We start from the raw sequence: 23,245 nt of genomic DNA on the forward strand, positions 1-23,245 counted from the left end.
TTGGTGAAGTCATTCATGGTCTCCGGAGGATGAAGCCTTCTGACTTTGGTTTAGTTTAGAGTAGCAATGTGGCAAAGTACAGCCTGACTATTGCTCACAGCTTCAGTCTTAGCTGTGATTACAGTCTGGAAACCCTGTTCACATTGAGGTTAACACAGCCACTCTGAAGTCAGACCAATCCGCGACCAATGGGAGGTAGCTAAGTGCGATGACACTTAAGTGTTTGTGACATTGGCAGCGATGGGAGAGTTTGGGCATATAGCATATAAAGGCTGCTCCGATAGTATTAGTTAACCCGTGTTCTAAGCCCATTCTGATGCAACAACTGGAAAAGCCCTCAATGGAGTGTCCCCAGACCAATATATTCATGCAGTGAATTTGGATCTGATAATACCAGCCTATAGAAAAGCCACCAGCATGGCTGTAGAGTCTTAATGTGTAGTGCCTTGTGATTGCAAAGACAGCTTCAGTGTTTCCACTCATGAGTTGTTTGACTTGTGGTGGAGTCATTTAATGTGAAATGGTTCAAGTCTTTGACCACTCAGGACGCCGTAGAGTAAAGCTAAACAACAGTGAACACGTTGACATGGCCTCATTTAATCAAACAAAATGACCCTGTGAAGCCACTTGGTGTCATGCATGTTCATTCAAACTTGCCTGGTTAGAAAAGCTTATTTAATAATGGATGATAATTATCCTTAACTAACATGTAGGCAGCTGAGGCCTTATGTGTATGTTTCCAGCAGCTCTGCACTTTCTATAATGTATGAAGATATGAAAATAAGCTTGTTTGCATGGGCCGAGTCTCTTTTGCATTCGGTGAGGCCTCAGCAACACTGTTGTCATTGTTCCTCTAGTTTTACTTTATCAATTACAATAAAAATAAAGGTCTGTGTGAAATCATTCATTTGTAAAGGCATGTAGTAGGCAGGTATCACATTGTCCTCTACACAGTGCGAGATGACACACATTCTCTCTGCAGCTGACGGTGCTAAAAGTGAATCATGATACTGTTCAAAAATAGACCAAATCTGATACATCCCCACAGAGTAATCTCATCTACATGGACAAGTGAATGTCACTTCAGAAAAATGGCAACACATTTTTCCAATAAACCAAGGACGAGCTATGAAATCAATTTTGGGAATCAGTTACTCATTTGTTGTTTAAGGTGGCTGTTTCAGGTGTTTAAATTTAGACATGTAAATCATATTCATTTTAAGTTAGAACTTTGTTTGAGGAAGGAGTGAGTTCAGTTTGAATAAGGTAAAGCTGAGGTGTGGCCTTTCACACTGATGTCTGCACTCAGTCACTTATCTTTTGTGAATTACTTGGAAGTGGGCTGTGTGCGGGTCAGTGTTCAGGGTGTGTATGGGTGTTCGTCCTAGGAATATCATATGATTCATGAGCGTTCAGTGGAGTGGAAAAGAAATAGCAGAGTGGACACGGGCACATTGTTTACCAGTCAATCATGCAACTTGCAATATGAAATCCAACACGTAGACATGTTGCGTTAAACAGGGTTAGATAATTTGGACTTTATACTTGGCTGACTAAAACGAATGCCTTCCATACCCTTTATATCTGTGGATAAATATTGGAAACACCTTTTCTTATAATGCTATCAAGCTCCATACAGTTAAATCAACATCTCTAAAACTGAAGCTGAACATCAATATAAGGATCAGATTTGTCGCAGCATTAGGTTTAGGTAAATGTACCTAATACACTTGAAAGGTGTAATGTTCATGGAAACAAGGCTTTTTAGGCAAGTTATCATGCAAAGATTTGTATTATTAAAAAAAAGAGACAACATTTCAAAGAATAGGCATCAAGCCACCCAAACATTTGTGTCTAACCCTATATTTTATCCTGTTAAAAGGGTTTTACTGTACATGTGTGAACACTTGCCGTCAATTTTTTTTTTTTTAAAGATCAGAATTTAATAAATTATTTAATATTGTGGCTAGCTGGCATCTAGCAGTTCCATGTGAGGCATTAAGGGGACATCTGTTAATTGCAGCTACAGAAAACAACCCGAGTTAAACTCTCCTCCTCTAAACTGCATGAAAACTACAGATTGGTACCATAATATTATTTAAAATGGATTATATAAAATTGGTATTAAAAAAAAGTAACGTTTAGGAACCAGAATCACAGTCACATTGCATTTAACAGCCCTATTATTGAGTGCATTGAATGTTCATAAATCTTATTAAAGACCTAACCACTCTTTTCCCTTCCTTTGTCTGTCTTTGTCTCTGCAGTGTTGTGTGCTGACAGAGTGGGCCAGATGACGAAGACCTACAGCGACATAGACGCCGTCACCCGACTGCTGGAAGAGGTAAGATCACGGAGTAAAATAAGTCGAAGTACAGAGGACTGCAGCACTTGCAGACCGACTGTGAGGTACTTTGGTCAAATGCATTATGTAATAGTTTAAACGGGTTGGTTTATGAAGGGTGACAAGGGAGGTTCGATAGAAGGACATCACAAAACTTGTTTTGCCAGCTGATATTCAAATCTGACTGACCCTCCTCAGCTGCTAAGGGACCAGCAGAATGTAAAGCAGGACATAACAAGTAAAGTACAAACAGAAAGGTTCCCGTGTTAAATGAACCATGACGTGCAGCAGCCAAACAGCCAGGCAACTATTGTCTAAACACAGCAAACAGAGAGGTCTTACCAACAGATGACCTTCATTGCTGTGAATTAACAATTGGTATAACTAGAAGTGTGAGGATTTCATTTGCTTTGAACAGCTCAGTAGTAGAGGCCAACCAATATCAGCCTGGTGATTTTATTAGCAGATATATTGGAATATGTTGTATTATTAAATTCCCCGTGAAGTTTTTGGAAGATCTTTTTACACCATATGAACATCGGCCCCAGAAATCCAGTATCGGCCAGGTTCTACTCAGTAGCACCGGATAGTATTTTAGTATTTCTAGTCTCTTTGTTTTCCTAGTACTCCTTAATACTGCCTCATTGTTATTGATATCACTCTGACCTACTGAAAAACAGGAACGTCTGGTTTCCAGAGGTCAAAATAAGCCTCAGTGTTGACTGATGGGAGTTTTCAGGTGCTCCAATGGGTTCTCACATACTGTACTTGTGTAGATTGTGAGATTTGTACTGTTGTGGGCAGTAAGAGGTTGAAGTATTAAGTTTCTTTTTGAATACCACAATTGTCCTTGTTGAGTGGCAAGTGGATATTGTGATGTGTTGTTGTTGAAATAAAACGTGTTAAATGAGCAGAGTGTAGGATTTAGTGGCATGTCCATCCATCCATTATCTACACCCGCTTTTATCCTGAACAGGGTCATGGGGGGGCTGGAGCCTATCCCAGCTCACTTTGGGCACACCCCAAAAAGCCCAAAGTACACCCCTCGCCTCACCCTGCCCTTCGAAACTTGTGAGAAAATCTTCGTTGTCCATGAAACTCATGAAAAATGCAAAGGCCCTCTACAGAGCCAATGTTTGATTTGCTCACTCTGGGCTTCTGTAAAAACATGGCGGTGCAACATGATGTCCTCTGTGGGGGAGGACCTGCTCTGTATTAAGTAGGAATTGGCATTTCAAGCAAAAATACTATTCGGTATTCACTTCACATGTTTCTGCTGTTTGTACCAAAGCAGTGTTACAATGTCAACTGGCAAACAGCTTTTAGGTGCATTACTGGCCCCCTCTGACAGTGGTAATGTGTTACTAGTGAACACTAAGAAAGACAGGAAAATGGGCAAAACAATAGTAACATAAACTATTAGATCTTTTTATTTTTTTATGACTTTTTGAAAACTCAAAGATTATAGCCCATCCCTACTATTTAGATATATAGGACTCATTCTAAGCGAACTAAAACACTACGGTTCTTTGTTTGAGGTGATTATACACTAATGAGAACATGATTATGAATATTATATGCAAAATGTGTTTTAGTTTGCAAGAAATTCAATTGCTTTGCTCAACAAAACTTTGTGTTTGTGCAGAAAGAGCGTGACTTGGAGTTAGCAGCTCGCATCGGACAGTCACTGCTGAAGAAAAACAAAGCTCTCAGTGAGAGAAACGAACTACTGGAGGAGCAAGTAGAGCACATACGAGAGGAGGTACATGGCGACTTGTGTGTGTGTGTGTGTGTGTGTGTGTGTGTGTGTGTGTGTGTGTGTGTGTGTGTGTGTGTGTGTTTGGGAGTGCTTTTATATTTGGTGGTCTTCAAATGTGATATTGTCTGAGAAATGTCTCGAAGCATGTCTCCGTACACGCACGCAAAATCATTGTCTGTGGGTTTGGAGCAGTGAGAGTTGACGCCATCTCTTCTTTTACTCTATCTGTCCTCTTTGTTTCCACATCCAGGTATCTCAGCTGCGTCACGACCTGTCCATGAAAGATGAGCTGTTACAGTTCTACACCAGCGTTGCAGAGGAAAGTGAGGGGGAGTCTACCACCTCTACACCGTAAGTCTCCCCTCATCCCCCCTCCTCTTCACTACTTCTTTACAATACCACACAGTTATGCAGCAGAATTCAAATTAAATGCAAACAAAACCACATAATTAAAAACGCTAAATGACATTACTGTTTGTTTAAAAAGCTGATTATAACATCCCATGGGTATTTTATTAGAAGCAGATTGTTCATTGTTCTCTTATGAATCTCTACCGGTTTTTCAGTTTCTCAGTATGAACAGGTGAAGTAGACCAATACTCACAAAGCTCAACCCTCACATGTTTGTGTTTACAGTGTGCGTCCCAGTGAATCCAATGTGTCAACTCCAACTTTTTTCCCCCTGGACTCTTTGCAGAAGAAACTCAAAGATCTGGAGGAAGAAAACAAATCATTGCGATCTGAGGTATGTACGCATGCACACACGCACGCACACACGCACACACACACACACACACACACACACACACATCCCCAAGCTCTTAGAAATGGCCTCCAATCCAATATGCTACATGCATTTCTTTTCAAAGTACAATATTATTATATTAACACAATGATTATTGTATCGACAAAATGACTTGAGTCCAAGTTTAAACCAAGAATAATCCGTAATATCTAATATTAGTCACATTATGAATAAGAGAGAAGCTCTTGCTTTTATCACAGATATAAAATAATCAAAAAATATATTCAGTGTAGCATTTCAGGACGATCCTAAAGCCTGTTTAATTTAGTCTCTTGGCAGCAGTGTTGTTAATCTTTTCATTAGAAAGTCTTACAGTCTCAGCACAACTTTTTCCTTATCTTTAATGACAAGTTATTTAATAGGATAATAATATATACATTACTATTGTCTGATTATTGTATTTCTCTCCAGGCGAGTCATCTGGAGACAGAAACAATATCGTATGAGGAGAAAGAGCAACAGCTTGTCAATGACTGTGTCAAAGAACTACGTGAGTATTTGACTGGATTCATGTTATCAATGTTTTGATCATTGTTTCAGTGCTGTCAACTTCTTCATCCTGTAAAGGCAGTATGTTTGTAGGCAGCCTGCTTTCTGGCAGCTTCTGCCTTTTTTTTTTTTTATTTTCTGAACACGTGTTCTCCTTCCCAGGTGGTGCCAACCTGCAGATTTCCTCTTTGGCTGAGGAGTTGGCCAGGAAGACTGAAGATGCATCTAGACAGCAGGAGGAGATCACCCACCTCCTCTCTCAGATAGTAGACCTCCAGAAGAAGGCCAAGCTTGTATGAAACCCCTGATATCTCTCACAGGTCATGTTCAATACTGAATAATTTGGATGCAGTTTTTTTTTTTCACACCCGCTGTCCTGATTTTGTCTGTTTACAGTACGCTGTAGAGAACGAGGAGCTGACGCAGCACTTGGGTGCAGCCAAAGACGCCCAGCGACAACTCACTGCTGAGGTAAGGCAATCCACAACCAGCTAACCGTGGCCTCATCACTGTACATTCTGCTGTGGTAGTTTCCATCAACTAATATTAATGGTCCAGACTGCTGAAGAGCCTGCCGAAGACGACCTCCAGTTTTTCAGTTATTTGTGTATATTGCCTTGGAGCATGCTCTGTTGTAGGGAATTTTTTTTAAATATATTTAGAGAATTATGTCTCATAATTTATCGATTTACTGTATAAAATGCCCTGAGATGACCTATGTTATGATTTGGTGATATATACGTCATATACAATTGAAAATAAATAAACTTGGATTTCATTCTTAACTTTGGTACCATTATAACCCTACAGCCTTTATATAGTATATCATTTGAAACCATCCTTTAACCACAGATAAAGTACATGTGGGTGGTTTGTGTTAAAACTCAGAGCCTAGCTAAGAATCCAATATTACAGAAATGCATTCATTTACTGTGTATGGCAGGGCCAATCAAGAATACTTACAGTATAATGTTAATACATATATTACCACATGGAGTAAATCAGTCATGCGCACCCCTTTTCCTTTATTTTAACTGTATTATTATAATCAACTCTAGACAGCAGCCAACTATTAGTTACGGCTGCAAAGTGAATAAATACTTGTAATTGATGATTTACACAATCAACTTTACGTCTCTTCAGCTTATAGAGAAACATTCGAAGCTTGTTGTCAGTCAATCACAGCACATGCTGTCGCTAACACGCGGGGTTCCCCTGATCCTCCCTGTCCCCACATTATCCTGTCACCAAGGTTACCAACATAGATTGTCGAAGACTCAAGATGCACACTCCTACATCCTACATGGGCCTGGTCTATGGCATTCACCTTACAGACAAACAGAAAACAAATAATCTCTGTCAAGGTTCAACACCATATTGCAAAGTGCTTCATTTTTTTTCTAAAAGGTTTCATGTCTTTTCTTTCTCCTCTTTTTAGTTGCGAGAGTTGCAAGACAAGTACGCAGAGTGTATGGAGATGCTCCACGAAGCTCAGGAGGAACTGAAGAACCTGAGAAATAAAACTCTTCCACTCAGCACATCGAGGCGTTTCCACTCCTTGGGTCTGTTCCCGATGGTGAGTGAAGGGACTAAAATTTGTTAAAATCTCTGGCATTAATTTAGATAAAATTTACTCAGAATATCCATCAGTATTGCAGAATCTTCAGGCCCCGAGTAGCAAAAGAATCTATTTTAATATCTTTCTCCACCAGGACTCCTTGGCAGCAGAAATAGAGGGCACCATGAGGAAGGAACTTCAGATGGATGACCCGGACGTAGAAGAGCAGAGGTAAATCCAATTTTAAAACAGACTCGTATTAAAAAGAAAACATGATTTGTTCTCACATCATAATGTAGTATTCATGCAGTAGTTCCATGTTTACTGTATACGGTCCTGTTTCTGCAGACTGCAGCCAAAGAGAGTCTTCCAGACGGTGAAAAACCTAAACCTGATGCGTCAGCAGCGTTCCTCTCTAGCGCCCTCCCCTCTCAACATCCCAGGCTCCAATCAGACTTCATGCTTCACCTCAGGGCGCTCCAGCAGGGTGGGCACGCCTCGCTCTGACTCCATTTACGGTAGCGATACAGGAAGTGGTATCATCTTGGACAACAGAACGAGCTGTATCCTGGAGGCTCCTGACGATGGGTATGGGAAATTTCCCTCCCCGAATACAAACTGTAGATATGAATAATCTAGTGTTTGACTCTCGCTGGATTTGATTTAGATTGGTCAATCAACAGAAAATCAATCTGCAACTTGATATTTCATGTCGTTTTGTTCTGGTTTTAGCTTCTCAAATGTGAAAATATTCTGTGTTACTCTGCTATTTCTGGCAGTGAATTGAACAGATTCAACTTTTGAACTGTAGTGTCTTCAATTAACAGTGTAAATGTCATTTTTTTGAGAGTGTTTTTTTTACTGAAAACTAACAAGGTCAACTTTGTCTCCCTCTCTAGGTCAGAGGACTCTAACAAGCGCCCCCCTGGAACACCCGGGACCCCGGGCAGCAGGGACCTGGAGGCAGCCCTGCGGCGTCTGTCCCTCCGTCGTGACAACTACCTCTCAGAAAAACGCTTCTTCGAGGAGGAGAGGGAGAGAAAGCTGGCTTACTTGGCCAAAGAGGAGGAAAAAGGAGGTGGGGAGAACAGCAGAGGTCCAGGGACCCCAACAGAGAGCTTGTTGTCGCTCTGCTCCCATCCCTCTATCGGAAGCATCTGGTCGGGATACTCATTCACCGCACGGTCCTACCTGCCGGAGAAGCTGCAGATTGTAAAGCCGCTAGAAGGTGATTATTCCTCTACGAGCCACAAGTCCACTAATCCTCCACAGGATGAGAAAGAGAATCAAAATCTCAATGTTCAAGAAGTTTTGTACCATGAAAAGGAGATTTTAAAGAAAAAACACAATCTGAACCAAAACCTAGCCCAAAAGTCCAACCTCATTCCTCTAAACACGCCTAAAATATACACGCAAATTTATCAGACCCAAAGCCAAGCCCTCCACAACCAGCAACAGAATCAATACCTGATAGTTCACAACCACAGTCAGTCCAAAATCGTTCTTAGTGCCTCACTGGATCGTCACAAGCTGCAGAGGAGCTCCAGTTTGTTGGAGTTGAGCAGCCTGTCAAGATCACAGCCTCCCCTCAGAGCTCCGCTGGCTTTAGCCACAGGTCTGCTGGAGGTGTTGGAGCAACAGGAAGGTAGTCTGCATCTTCAGCACTCCTTTTATTTTAGAAACACACAGCCACGCTGCTGGTTTGAAATATAGGACGTCAGACAACACGCTGTGTGTGTAACAGTGCGACTGGTTTGAAGCATATAGTTAGTCAATAAGATTTTTAAAGCAGATTCATGTTTTTTTCCAAGTCAGATTTTTCCTTCTCAGGCTCCATTCTCAATAATGAGAGTGTATATCAAATCATAAGAACTGCATACTGCTTTTCCAGTGATGAGTCGATATGTTTTATTTGAAATGGTGCTTCCTGTATTCTTCAACACATGAAAAACCTTCTTATCCACGTTTTTTTTTAGTGGAGGATCTTTATGATCCAAATATTTTATCATTTCCCTGCTGTATTGGTTGTTGAGTTTGTAGAGCTAAATTGTTAATACACACTGTATTATAATAACAATCAATTACAATGATGCGGCGCAACTGAATGCAATTGTAAACCCACATCCTCGCACTGGCCGAAAAGCAACAAGAGCCTTAAACCTGATTTATTTTGGATGCTCAGTTGTCGTTGTTTTTAAAGCATTCCTCACTTTTAAATTAGTCCACTGAAAAAGGAAATATTTGTTCCTTATTACCTGTTTTGTGGCACCACCTAGTGTTCAAATTGAGAGTTACAACCACTTGCATAACAGACACCTGATATCTAACACACTGGATAATATTTTAAGGTCAGAAAGATGAAGACAAAAAGATAAAGATATGAAATGTAAAGATGTTCTTTTACTTTAAGCATGAACAAAATTTCAAGTCTAATCATGGTTGGTTGATGTGAGAAACAATAGAATCATTCTTGGATTTTAAGATTATTTATTATTTCTTGGTAAACTCAGATTATTTGCATGCCATCTGTCTTTATAATCATGTCATTCATAAATTTCTGGCTGCTGTCACATGTACAGACGGCATTAGTGTACCGTTCACCCCTTAACGTCCCCTCAGTTGGCTTTTTTTTCTTTTCTTCATTTCAGCTTCAGTCTATGCACTTTACTTCTTCTTCTGTTCTACTTGTCTGTTTTCTTTGTTGATGACTTCTTGAATAAAATAGTACTTATTTTCTCACCCTCCTTTTCTCCTTTTCTTTTTGTGTTAGTTTTGTACTGACATCTCTAAACTTGTATCAGGAGAAAACAACCACTCATTAGACTTGAAATGAGACCGATTCACTGTGCAAGGACACTTCAGTGAATACAAAGACATTGCCTGCTTTGCCATCACATCCACTGTCACTGCTGTGTGTGTGAGACGCTCCATGTAATGCATGAAGAGATAGTATAACAATGTAATTAATCTAAGGATATTCCCGTCCCTGTCTGTGTGAGTATACAGTGTGTGCGTGTGCTTACATGACTCTTTTTACCGCTTGGCTGTGTACATGTTAGTATGTTTGAAAGTAAACTTAGAGGATTTTTTTTTTTTAACACAAATAAACAGAAATGTCTTGAACAGAATAAAAGGTCCATGTCCTCATCTAGAATGATGCTTTTATTTTTTGCAGCTTCTAGAGGTTAACAGACATAGAAGTTGATCTGACTCTAATTGGGTGACGATATTAAGCAGAGTGAAAGAGGACCTATATTTTAGGTCTTGGGAGGGAAGTGTCTCTACTTTCTCAATATGCATGTTTAAGCTGAGGTTGACCAGTACAAAATCCATTTTATTTATTATAACTGCCGGCAAAAGTACGACACAACTCATACTTTGTAGAAATGTCATAGACTGATGAAACAAACAGTGTTAAAGCTGGAAATCTTAAGATAATCTCCACCAACACAACCAAAGTGCCTATAAAATCCACAATTAAAAGCCATTATGAGACTATATATTTTGTTTATTGGCCAATATTTCCAACCTGTGAAACTTCTTAACAGCTTTTGTGGGAAGCTTCCTGTATTCATGTTTATAGGAGACATAGAGGAAGTGGAAAAAATAGCTGGAACTGCTTCTGTCGTTTCCTGCCACTATAAGACAGCAGCTTTACTTCAGTTTTTATAACATGAGGTTTTCCTGTTTTTCCAGGCTCGGCTACACTCCATGCATGGCAGCAGTTGGCTCAACCCCACATGGGCGCTCTGCTGGATCACCGGCCTGGTGTGGTCACCAAGGGCTTCCGCAGTTTAGCGAACGAGCAGGAGCAGGAAGACGGCTGGCAACTGGACCAACCAGAGGAGGATGAAGTGTCACGTGACTCATTCACCGGCTGGTCAGGAGAGAGCTCTGCTCACGGGGATCTGCCTCGCTCTACCTCAACTCCCTCCGTCTGCTGCAACAAGGACGGAGACGCTGATGACAGTAGCCAGTCGGAAACACTGAATGGAGCAACTTGCGGGCCGAGAGAAGCAGTTCAAGGAAAAGATGGACATGTTGCAAGCATGCCTCTTCTTTTCTCCAGCCCCTCCCCTTCGTCTTCTCCTCCCCCCTCTTCTTCCGAGGTCAACGGGCACATGGACCTTGAGGAGCTCCAAGCCTTACAGCCCACCTCTGTGGACCGCATGCCTGGTGAGGGAGCCTCTTAGCTGGGGTTCACAGCACTGCAACCTCAACATCCTCATTTTTAACCCTGGAGCATGGGCACACAGGGGAGGAGGGAGAAGAGGAGGGGTGGGGAGGTTGAGGCACTGAGGGAAGGCATTCACTGGACATCTCACAACCCCACTGTGACATCACTTCCTGCATGCACACGCACCCATCCCAGGAGCAGTCCTTGTGTATGCAGCCATCGAACCCCACCAGAGCAGAGTACATTTTTTGGTTATTTGCTCTTGAATTTAATTTAATTTCACTTCACATCTTCAAAGTCTTCCTCCTCAGTTCATACTTTTCTTTCACTGCCACACTTTGCTTGATTCCAGCCAATCACACTCGTCTTTCCATCCGCCGCAACGCCTGTCCTCTCAACTAAATCTTATATTTCTCACCTTGAGAAGTGATTAGAAGCACCACTTATTTTAGGGTTTGGTGAAGTTAAAAGAATTCACATTCGAAAAATATTTATTTTAATTATCTGGCACTAAACCATACTATTGGCTATTAAATTTATTTAATTCCTGCAACAGCCGTGTAGCACACAAACTCTGAGATCCAGAAATATCTCCAGTTAAAGTGCATGTATGTGCATGTGTCTATATCAGGTGTTATTAGTGCAGCTGTTCCAGTCACATGAACGCATACCATCCACGGCTGGTTAATATTGGAATTGAAGCAGCTTTGGTGTAGGGTCACCTTGATACGAACACATGGTACTCTTCATTGGTGCAAATACTACTGGACTGTTCCTCCAAACCACAGCTTGCACAAAGGGAAAAAATTACTATTATTATTATTGTTATTGTTATTGTTATTATTACTGCATTCAGCCAATATGTATATTACAGTCAGCTTTAAGTGGTGTTGGTAATGATTCTTAAATCCTCTTTAAAAGTAAGATTCAGTTTTACAACTCACCTGTTCTACCTTATTGTGGTGGGCTTTATAATTAACCGCATGCATTTTTTGGTATTTCCTAAAATTATTTAATATGGGAAATAATGCCAGATCAGACTGATAAATAAGTATTAACTAATACATTAGTGTTAATTATATGCATCTTCATATCTAAAATAGTCATCATTCAGGAGTCATGGAGATAAGTAATTTTGAATTCAGCAACAGTTAGCATTAATAACATTAAATAGATACATATTATAATAAATACCAGTCAACAAAACACTTTTATACTACAGAGTTTTAGTTTGTGGATATTCAGTAAATTCCTTTAATGACTGAATTATTTCGGTGATGAATTTAGCTGATGTCCTTTATCTTTTCAAGGCTCATTGCATGCAACTAAATTCTCATGAAAGACTCACTAGATATTTGGGACCTAATATCAGCTGGTTCTTTTGCTTGGGGATCCTTCTATGACTATGGCCTATTTTTTTCCTCCACTTTGTTGTGCACAGTTTTTATGCAGTGCAGTGTTTGGTACATTTTGTGTCAGCACTAACAGCCTTCTCTGTTTTTATTTCCTTCCCCTATTTCTGTCCTCCAGTTCATTTCCCAGGGAAGTGTATGTCCCACACGAGCTCGACGTACACCTTCACCACATGCAGGATCCTCCACCCCTCTGATCAGCTGACCTCTGTATCCCCCAGGTAAAAACACATCTTGCATACAATAAAATGTATTTTGACCAATCACTGTTGAATAATTACACTTAAAAAAAAAAAAAGTCTCCATATAAAATTTTTTTGTTCTTGGTTTGTACAATGAATATTGGGGTGGAAAGGTTCAAGTAAAAAAAATCAGCAGCTCGGTAATTCCCAAACTTTATGAACAGACAGGGTGAGGATCTGCCTATGATTAGTTCAACACAGCCTTCACAGCTCTTACTACAGACGAATGGACCTTCAGTGCTTCTGAAAGTTAACTGTGACTGCCCACTGCATCATTTTACAGTGGGAAATAAAAAGCTCCATGTTGCAGACTTGACATGAACCAGATCATACATTTTGTGAACCGTTTCACCCCTAATAGATACAAGAAAGTATAGTAAACTATAATGAACACATGATGGCAGCCATCATATCTTTACCAAATGGCACAGTAAGGAGAGGACAGTGTTTGGTAATCATAATTTATCAAAAAAGACCAACAATAATGACAGTTAGGAGTCAATTTTACTTAAAAACTGCTTAAACTAAAATCCCCACTGGGTTCTGTCATATTAGAATAGCTGCTTCTCAACCAAGGCGCAAAGTTTCCTCTCATTTCCCTCCAAAACTGAGTCTGATACTTTGATGCCACAGGACCTGGTCCATAACTCTTTATGTCCCTGCTGTCTGATTGGCTTGACAGGTCATGTGATGAGGATGAAGAAGTGGAGTTGTATCATTTGGTTGTCATGGCTGACGTAGAGCAGACCCATTGAGTGCACCTACTAGTGTGCACATGGGTGAGGAAAAGCATGGAAGTGCATTCCTAAAGACTTTGGGTGTGTGTAAACCCGGATAACAACAGGAGTTTTCTCTAACTCTCTGGTCACACCTAGTGGGCAGTGATGTGTGGGCAGCTATCTAAGGCAAATATTGGCAGTGCTGAAGCCAGGAAAATAACATTTTAGTATCATGCTAAAATGCTTTTGTCTCTAGTTAGCAACAACCCTATACATCTAATATGCATCAAAATGTTCCCTGTCAATATGTCCCTAACTAACAACCTATGACCTCAATCACTGATCAAATCTAACGGTGTCCTACTTGACCTTTGGCAGCAGCTTGTGGTGGAAATAATCAAGTCCTAAAGGTCCACTTCTTGATTGGCTCCGGTGTCATTTCATAGCCTAAATCAGGTCCTTTGGTCAGGTAGTAACAAGTGGTCGCGTACAGAGAAAAGTCATAGCACCCATCTCAATTCAAAGTTGACCTTTGACGTCTTGTATAGCCAAAAAGCTGGACCTTCGTCCAAGGACTGGGCAGGTACCTCACGGCAGATAAAAGCCGGTGTCTGAACATCAGACCCAAACTATTCACATAATGTACTGTGAGGAGTTCTCACATTCAACACTAAAGGCTAGCTTTGTATCAAGAGTGAGTTTACAATCTCCTCTTTGTGAACTGCTTTGTACGCCAACACGACCCAAAAACCAGATAAAGGCCACGTGATGGTGCCTGAGTCAGCTCAATGTACTGAATGACAGACACGATGTAGTTAAAAGATATGAAGTGGACTACTTGGTTTAATTTCTTTTGTTCCTGTAGCTACTTCTGACAGCGCTCTAATAATTGACTTAAACTGTCTGGTGTGTGTACGATGGGCCAATAAGCCGTGATGCTCCTGACGCGAGTTAAAATTAAGTATTTGTAACAAATAACTGAGTGTGTGCAGATTAAAATAAGGCCTAAACTTACGAGACTGTTCCTGTTACGCAGCACAGTAATAGGCATAGAGCAGAGGGAAGCAAAAACTTCAGTGAGTCAGTATTCCAAGTTACATCGTATGAACAAGCACCTGTATTATTTGCATTTTTCTGATGCAGCTACAGTTTCACCATGGACCTGAAACTTGAGCAGAGAGTGCACATCAAAGTTTGTGCACATTTTTGGGAACAGAAAGAAGTTGCAGGGAGGCAAATTTGGTGAGGAGTGACGATGGACTTGTGGCAGATGAGAAACCTTTGTGTTTTTAACGCACTGCGAGCTGGTGCATTGTCATGTTCCAGTTCCATGACGCCGTAGTTCAGGTCATTTGCGCCATACGTTTTCCTTCAAATATCTCAGAGAATCACAGTAGAACCTGGTGTTGACAGTCTGACCCTGGGGGGTGAATTCCTTGTGCACAACACTGCAAATAAAAAAATTTAAAAACAGTCCTAATTACGCCCGACCTGATGCGCCTATTTCCGTTTTGGACAGTGACGTTCTGCCCCTTTGGAAACGCAAATGTCCCTCTAAACACTTCTCCAGACTCTGCGTCATTGCCGTCGGGTTTCTGAAGCATTTTTGTTGCCGATTTCGCGTTTGGCGCAAAATTGATGTGCCCTCTCTGCTCAAGTGGTCACAAAAAATGTGTGCAACACACAACACTTGGTGTTGATCAAGTGATGTAACCTGGAAATGTTACGGCTACCGCCTGGTCCCTGCACATTCCTGTGTTGTGCAGTCTCTGAAGTTTTTGATGCACTGCTCGGTGGCCAAAATAGGAAAAAGTTTAATTCATGCATGGTCGTGTTTTAGGTTGATGATGTCCACATAATATTGGATGAGTCTTTGCAGTATTGACTTGATAACTTATTCGATTGCTTTCTGTCTCTGCACTCATGCTTTCTTTCATACTCCCTGCACACCCAATCCCTGCGTCGTCTCTTCATTTTACTATCTCCAGCCCAGCCATGGCCACATGTCACAGCAGTACTTACACAGGCACACCCAACCTCAGTCCCTCCCCTATACCCTTCTCAGCCCCGCCGACACCTTCCTACACCCCCTGCTGCACCCCACGCCGCCTCTCCCTCTCCCACTCCCTAGCTGAGTCCTCCACCAACCTTAGGGACTCCACCAAGACCACCAGCACCTCTCTGGGCCTGGTGCACCTCCTGCTGGACCATGGGATCTCCGCCTCAGTGTACGACCCCCGCAGCTGGGACCGAGGGTTGGATACCGGTGAAGCTTCAACGATTGTGGGAGGAGGGCAGACGGAGAGATGCTCGGACAGACTGGCGGAGAGCGAAGTCAGACAGATGAGGAAGCGGCCGGACACCCTCCTCCTCCTCCAGCCTTCTACCCCACCCAGCTCACCTTGCTCCAAATCTGCTTTAGCCGCCACCGCCACACGCCCCGTGTTCCAGTTCAGCCCTTCCACTGATGACCCGCCGTATTATGATGCCTTCCTCGCCTCCAAACCGGCTCGCACCATCCTGAGGGAAGTGCTGGGCGAGGCAGAGAGAGAGCGAGGGGGCCAGACGGATGATGACAGCCAAACAGAGATGACGAAGCTACGACTCGTGGACAAACTGAAACGTTTCCGCACCCTTTCCCCTTTTTCAGCTTCGGCTTCATCCGGGGGGCCTCTGTATGCTCCCTTTGGCTCCACTGGACTGGGGAACAGTGCACTGGCTGGGGGGCTTCCCGGTTTGAACGCAGGACTGAGGAGGAATCGAAGCTACCCTGCCATGGTGGGGGCCAGTATGGCTATGAAAGACCCAGGAGGACCCCCAAGTACAGAGATTGTCATACCACATACCATGCCCAAAACAGAAAATACACAAAAGACAGCACACACCCAGGAAGTGGGCAAAGTGCAAACAAATCATACCCGGGTCACCAAGGCCATACACATCCCACAGACTCTACATGCACTGGAAACAGTGACACCACACACGATAATACAGAGACACACCAGGTCCAACGGTGAACTGTGGGATTCAACGAGACACGACCAATACAGTGATGATGAGGACGATGAAACTGGGACGTAATATTCAGCATTTTAAAACACACAATCTCACATATTTTACACGACATTACTCATGATGTGACTACTCGTACATTTATTTACAAAACCAAATACCATACATAACTATACAGCTATCGAGTCTCCCCAGATTAAATGATACCCACACAAACTCTAACAGTCATCTTTCTAAACAATCATCAGTGGATCAATGAGAACTGAATGAAATGTGGTGAAGAAACCGGTAGTGGCTCAAACTGTTACACTGTGTTATATACCGTCAGGACAGACGGATGATGATGGAGTATGTTGCCTTCCTCTGTGTCTGTTGTAATTGTATATTGCACATGCAATATACTGTGTCATATAGTGTCATGTTAAAGGCCCAATCTGGTTTATGTACTGCCATTTTAGTACCATGAATGAGTGCAATATTACAACAACAAAAAAACGTAGTACGTGATTTTCAATGTGCTGCACTGAGCTGAAGATTTATTTTTTCTTAAGATTATTTATGAAGAAATTGAGATTATATGCAGTATATATTCTAGGATTACAATCACACAACACCAGATGTTACTGTTACTGTAAGAAAATGCTGTTTCATGGGTCATTTGCGGGCTTATTGTCGCTAACCTAGATGTTTTCTATCAACACAAACATCTCCTGAAAGCATTTCTACCACTAATGCCCTTCATAAAGGACACGTCTGTAAAACTGATGACTCAACAAACAAGGTCTTTTTTATTTTTTGGCTTTGCTTTTAAACTTGATAGCCGTAATTCCTTTGGTACAATTTCTGACATTTTGTGCGCGCAAAATAACTTCTTTATGCGTCATGTAATTTCAGTGTTCAGTCTATGACGAGGTGGCCTTGCCAAAGACAGAGAGACGAAAGTCAAAGTCAACCAAAGCTAAGCCAAAAAGTCTCCATCGAAAAACAATGCTGTTGGTTTTAAGACCATAATTGTCTGTCTGTATTGTGTTGCACTGGATTTAAAGTCACGCAGTGACAATGGCTCTATAGATTATTTTCTACCAGCAACTGTTTTTCCCCCTCCCTCTAATTCTGAAATTTGTACTTTCAAAGATAACCCAGATTGGGGCTTTAATGTGTCCTCTCGCTGTGACTGAATGTTCTTACGTGCCTAAAAACAAACATACTGTATCTCATTAGAAAATTGTTTTGCATTTGTTTTATTTGATGAATATTTTAACTTGCCTTTTATTACATGGTATGCAGTAAAGGTAGACTATATCAGAATATTTCTGCAGATTAATTTATTTGCATGTGAACCTGCCCGTACATGCTCATTTGAGACGTCGCTTTGTTTGTTTTCCTAACGAGTGTCTGACTCTGCAGGGAACATGTGGTGCATAAATGATGATACAGAGCAGGTCCAGCTGGATGGAAACCTGATAAAACACTGACTACAGAGAACACAAAACTTGTTTAGTTTTCATTTATGCTCACATCAGTTCTGTTCATATTCATATAGTCGGTGTAGGAGTTTGAGGTCAATGATGAATATAGGGGGAGTTGATTTGTGACCGACTCGTGAAAACGGGCACAAACATCTTAATTCAATAAAATACAGATGGAAGCTGCAACATCAAAAAAATAATAATCTGCCGCAAGCACTGCTGAACCCCGAGCTTTCTCTAAAAACCAAGGTTAGACCCTGATAAAGACCAGGAGTCGCATTTTTCTTTCACAATCATATTTTTTTCCCAGATTAGAAGCGTGCACCATGTGTCCCTACAAATCAGCTCCACAGCAGATTCACATGCATACATTCTGACATCATATAATTTATTCTGTAAAACCTAAATAAAAACATATAACGCAATATTAAACAATGAAACTTGAATGTAACTAAAAAGAGAGACTTGAAATATCTAAATGATGGTTTTAAGAGATTTCATCTGTAACCGTTGTTTGCTGAAGGGAAGTTTTGGTATTACTAACCCAGTTCCAGAGTCCCACATATAGATTTAGCATGTTTCCTGATAAAGTCCACAAGGGCTCAGAAAATCCAAACAACCGCTTGTTCTAATTCTTCTTTAAACACCTCTTGCTCACTTTCTGTAAATTCAACTTAGTTTTATTTGAAAAGTGAGAAACAAACACTAAATTTCCTTAACCTACAAATGTAGTGTGAGCCTGTCCAGGTGACTTGTTGTCAGAGTGCTCAAACAGTGGTTGATCTGTTGCGTCCATCAGCAGTGATGCACTTGTGCTGATCATGCAAGTTACATCTCTTAAAGTCTGAAAGTTTGGACATTGGAGCTGGACCAATGATTGATTGATTAATTGATTGACTGATTGATTGATTGATTAATAGAATGAACATGGGTGGCTGTGATGCTGGCAGTGAGCTGATGAATACTTTAGTTTTTATATATTTTGAATCATCGCACTGATATTTGGAGTCACTTTTCATCGTTCAGGTTTATGTTGTTGACGCTATTTTGAATAAAACAGCTTGTTGGAAACATTTCCATTGAAAGCAGTGAGCTGTCTACAAGCCTACAGTACAATGATGCTGCACATTACTTTGCAGCTGTGGCACATTTTATGGAAAAAAAAAAACAATTTACAGTATTTAAAAACAGTACTGAGTTGGAAGACTGAAGCAACAAGGAGTTGGTGTGTGTGTGTGTGTGTGTGTGTGTGTGTGTGTGTGTGTGTGTGTGTGTTTGTGTGTGCTTGGTTTTCTGTGTTCATCTGAATGTAAGTTATTGCAACCAGTAATTCTGCTGTAGAGTCATATATTTATGTACAGTATGTTGATTTACCTTAAGCTTGTGTTAACCTCATGAAGGGATCTATTATTACATTGTAAATGTATGCAACACAGATAGTCATGCTAACCTTTTTTTTAATAAACAGTAGAAACAAATGTAAATCAGATGTTTATTTAGAGAACGGAGGGAAGTAAACTTTTCTGGACAGGGATTGATGAGTTCTATTCTACAGAACAGATTGTACTGTCAATAAAATAATAAATACTTAAAGACTGACTTGTCCGTTTTATTCAGCAAATATTATTACAGTTTTTTACTTTGCACTTTGAGTCCAGCTTCATTCAGTTTTAATGGGATGTGAAAACTGCTGGTTTTAAATTCCTACTTAAAGGAATTTGATCATGTCATAATGAGGATATAACCACACCACGACAAAGCTACATTTAAAGACAACGAATTATACAGGATTATTCAGACTCTCACCTTTTAATCCTCTCCAAGTTTCCCCACAACGCAGTACTTCTCTGTTCTGTAACTTAACCAGCCGTCGTCAAATCTTTCACTCTAACACATGACGTGTAATCCTTTGCTTCTTCTCCTTCATTCTCCTTATACACAAAATTAGCAAGAATATCTATCAATGAGTGCCCAAAATGAAACATGTCACAGCTCAGAGATGGACTCAATCCACAGCGCCGACCCCTTTCATTCTGCACCACATTCATATGCCATAACCTACGCTAGTTCCCTCATGCCTTTATCTCACCATTGATATTTACTGCAGCCCATTCAATCTCAAACTGTCTACTAATCTTTGATCACGCGTGTCGTGATGACATGACGTACAATACAAGAGGTGTTGGTCTGTATTTACAAGAAACCCCCTCTCACATCTTAAAATGCTTATCCATTCTAAATTTTAAATGTACTCTATCCCTTGCAGATGTGGTTAATGAAACTCAGGAATATGGTTATTGGTGCCTGTGAATGTCAATGTGTTGAGTGCAATGAGTTTTGCTCCTGTAGTAATTCCACCTACATCTTTACTCCACAGGGGGGCAGTGTGTCACAGAGAACAGAGCTGACATAAACACAAACCACAGTCAACTCAAAGCCTGGGAAAGAAAGCAAACCAGCACAGAAAAACAACAATAACTTCACTATAACCTTCTTTGTTCAGTTATAAACTAATGTTAATGAAGCAAAGGAAATACAGTATTGTTTCACAGTTTGGTATTAGAAATATGGTCATAATTTGTTGCCGTCTGTGTGATGTCTCCTACTAGCCACGCTCCAGTGGAGAGCTGTTCAGTCGTTAAATCCTAATGGGTGTAGGTCTCAAGTTAATGTTGAAACTATTGGAGCAGCCTTTAACCAATTGGCATTAACCACCATATGACGTATGATGTGCGTCAAAACTCACCAAATGTAAACAAGAGAGACCTTCGAGCCCCAATGTGAGGAGATCACAATGTCATATTGGTAAATGGCCACTGCAGACCTTTTTAAATTGCATACACTGTTATTGCTCCGGCTTTAGTTCTTTGATAACGTGCAAGCATTGCTACAACAGCTTCGATCACTTCGTCTAGCGTGAATCCCGCCGCCATTGTTGTAACTATATTTCAAACCAAACGCTCGACTTCAACGTCATCTCACTTAGCTACCCCCTTCTGGTCACAGAGTGGGCCGCCCTTCAGAGGCGAACAGGGTTTCCAGACAATGATCACAGCAAAGACTGTAGCTATGGGATAGTTGGGCAGAGCCATTCTAGTATCTGAAAGAAAGAATAAAGATATATCATGCTTTACTCTTCCTTGAAAACCAGTAGTTGTGACAGCAGAGACACCCAGTAAGAGATGATGGAGAGGCAACTCCGATGACAGAGAGTATGGCTGTTCTCTGTATGAATGATGGAGAGAGAGCAGGGGACAAATGGATAGGCAGCTCTAAATGGTTGTAAAATATTTTTTGATGCTTCGAAGAGGACTGGCAGGTGTGTGTGCTCCCACAGGGGAAATGAGAACATTCTGCAGAGCTGAGTCAGCCGGGACAGAAAAGTAAAGACACGCTCAAAAGGCCAAGATGATGGCAGAAAGGAAACTTTTTGTCCCTGGCAATCAGCTTGTTTGATGAGAATATTTCCGCTCAGATTCACATTGGTCTGTTGAAGTTTGTCATCTCTGGAGGGAGGGACTGTAATAAGATGAAGTAAGCTGCACTACACCATGCAGTTTTTAAGATCATTCCTCACGCAAACTTGTTGGACATCATAGAGAAAACATAAAACTAGAAGGGTGGACCAATAGTCCACTTATGATATGCAACAACTGTGGTGAATTTAAAAAAAATTAACAATTAATTAGATTTGATAAAAACACCCCTGATCCACAAAATACAGAAACCCTAAATGTAACTCGTTGAAACTGCCCTGAAGTAAAGCAAGTCTGAATCTCCTCCCTTTCTCCTTCAGCTGGAAATCCTTCGAAGCCAAGATTCCTCAAGAGACTCTTGGACACGGAGTAATTAAAGCAGCTTGGAAAGAAGGTCCACTTCAGCAACAAGATGTGTGATCGTAGCCTCGAGAGGGGAAGCATGATGTGCTGCATCCTTCACACTGTGACCAACACAAGGGTGTTTCAACTTGTGTCAAATGCTTCCAAAAACCTCTAACAAAGCCTTTAGAGAATTTATCTGACAATGGTTTGTAATATATACAATTAAATGGTGAAGGGTTTTACAGGTGAAACCCATTATTATTGTGTTATTTCTGTGAAAAGGGCGCCGGTTGTTTGTTTAGCTTCATCTGCCAAATGAAGATTTAAAAGAAGAGATCCACTCACATTCAACTGAACATCACACGCAGGTCATATTCCCACTTCTCCCATCTAATACGGTATATCAACAATTAAATTGGAATGGTACATACAGGCATTCATGGTTCCCAGACAATAAAAATGTGATAATGTTATGGGTTTTAAATGTGCCTCAAAAACTACTATAATTGTCAGGATATTTGGTTTAGACCTTCATGTTAACTCTACAGATAGAGTATAGCAACACTAGTAGTCCTGTAGCTTCACATGTAGCAGCATCAAGTTGTCAAATTCTCTTTAGCCACACTTGCGTTCACATGGAACTCGTGATTACAACATCCAAGTGTCCAACAGATGAACAGAGTGAACAACAGATGAAGTCCAAGTGGTTAAGTCGTAAACACATGTTGCTAGGCAATGGCAACATGACTTCATCTCGAAGCCACAGAGGCTATCAACTTAGCAAGCGAGAGTGAGGAGATAAAATAATGCAGGAAGTGCAAAGGCACCGAGGGAAAAGATGAGGTCGTTGGGACGATCAACATTTTCTTCAGACGTAGGCCATTATCTAAGTCATGAATAAAAAACTCTACATGACTAAAATTACAATATATTAAATTAACATCCAATGAAAAATGAACTTCCATGGATTCTGCCATTTCTGTAAACGTCAGCAAACACGTCACAGCTCGGGAACTCAAGGCTCATAGAAAATTGTTGCGACGTCATGAATACCACAAGGGGCCGTTCATATACAGTGCATCCGGAAAGTATTCACACCGCTTCACTTTTTACACATTTTGTTATGTTACAGCCTTATTCCAAAAATGGATTAAATTAATTTGTTTTCCTCAAAATTCTACACACAATACCCCATAATGATAATGTGAAAAAAGCTTGTTAGAAATTTTTGCAAATCTATTAAAAATAAAAAACAAAAAAAAATCACATGTACATAAATATTCACAGCCTTTGCCATTACACTCAAAATTGAGCTCAGGTGCATCCTGTTTCCACTGATCATCCTTGAGATGTTTCTACAACTTGATTGGAGTCCACCTGTGGTAAATTCAGTTGATTGGACATGATTTGGAAAAACACACACCGTCTATATAAGGTC

The 23,245-nt window shown here is 40.9% G+C and overlaps 1 protein-coding gene across 5 annotated transcripts in view; it reads left to right on the plus strand.

The window, feature by feature from the left end:
- Window positions 1–19,579, plus strand: part of trak1a (trafficking protein, kinesin binding 1a) — a 41,915-nt gene extending 22,336 nt beyond the window's left edge. For 4 of the 5 annotated variants that reach the window (XM_069143282.1, XM_069143280.1, XM_069143281.1 and 1 more), the window contains 14 exons: window positions 2,268–2,344; window positions 3,990–4,106; window positions 4,354–4,454; window positions 4,740–4,848; window positions 5,320–5,398; window positions 5,560–5,690; window positions 5,794–5,868; window positions 6,836–6,973; window positions 7,110–7,186; window positions 7,304–7,543; window positions 7,855–8,183; window positions 10,652–11,131; window positions 12,663–12,765; window positions 15,494–19,579. In XM_069143282.1, coding sequence (XP_068999383.1) covers window positions 2,294–2,344; window positions 3,990–4,106; window positions 4,354–4,454; window positions 4,740–4,848; window positions 5,320–5,398; window positions 5,560–5,690; window positions 5,794–5,868; window positions 6,836–6,973; window positions 7,110–7,186; window positions 7,304–7,543; window positions 7,855–8,183; window positions 10,652–11,131; window positions 12,663–12,765; window positions 15,494–16,586 — 3,123 coding nt within the window. In that variant the 5' untranslated portion in view covers window positions 2,268–2,293 and the 3' untranslated portion in view covers window positions 16,587–19,579. The other variant, XM_069143283.1, reaches the window with a different exon arrangement.
- Window positions 19,580–23,245: the final 3,666 nt, after the last annotated feature.

This window comes from Embiotoca jacksoni, unplaced genomic scaffold (genome assembly GCF_022577435.1).
Source record: "Embiotoca jacksoni isolate LCO1_2020_lvr unplaced genomic scaffold, fEmbJac1.0.p SCAF_11, whole genome shotgun sequence".
NCBI lineage: Eukaryota > Metazoa > Chordata > Actinopteri > Embiotocidae > Embiotoca > Embiotoca jacksoni.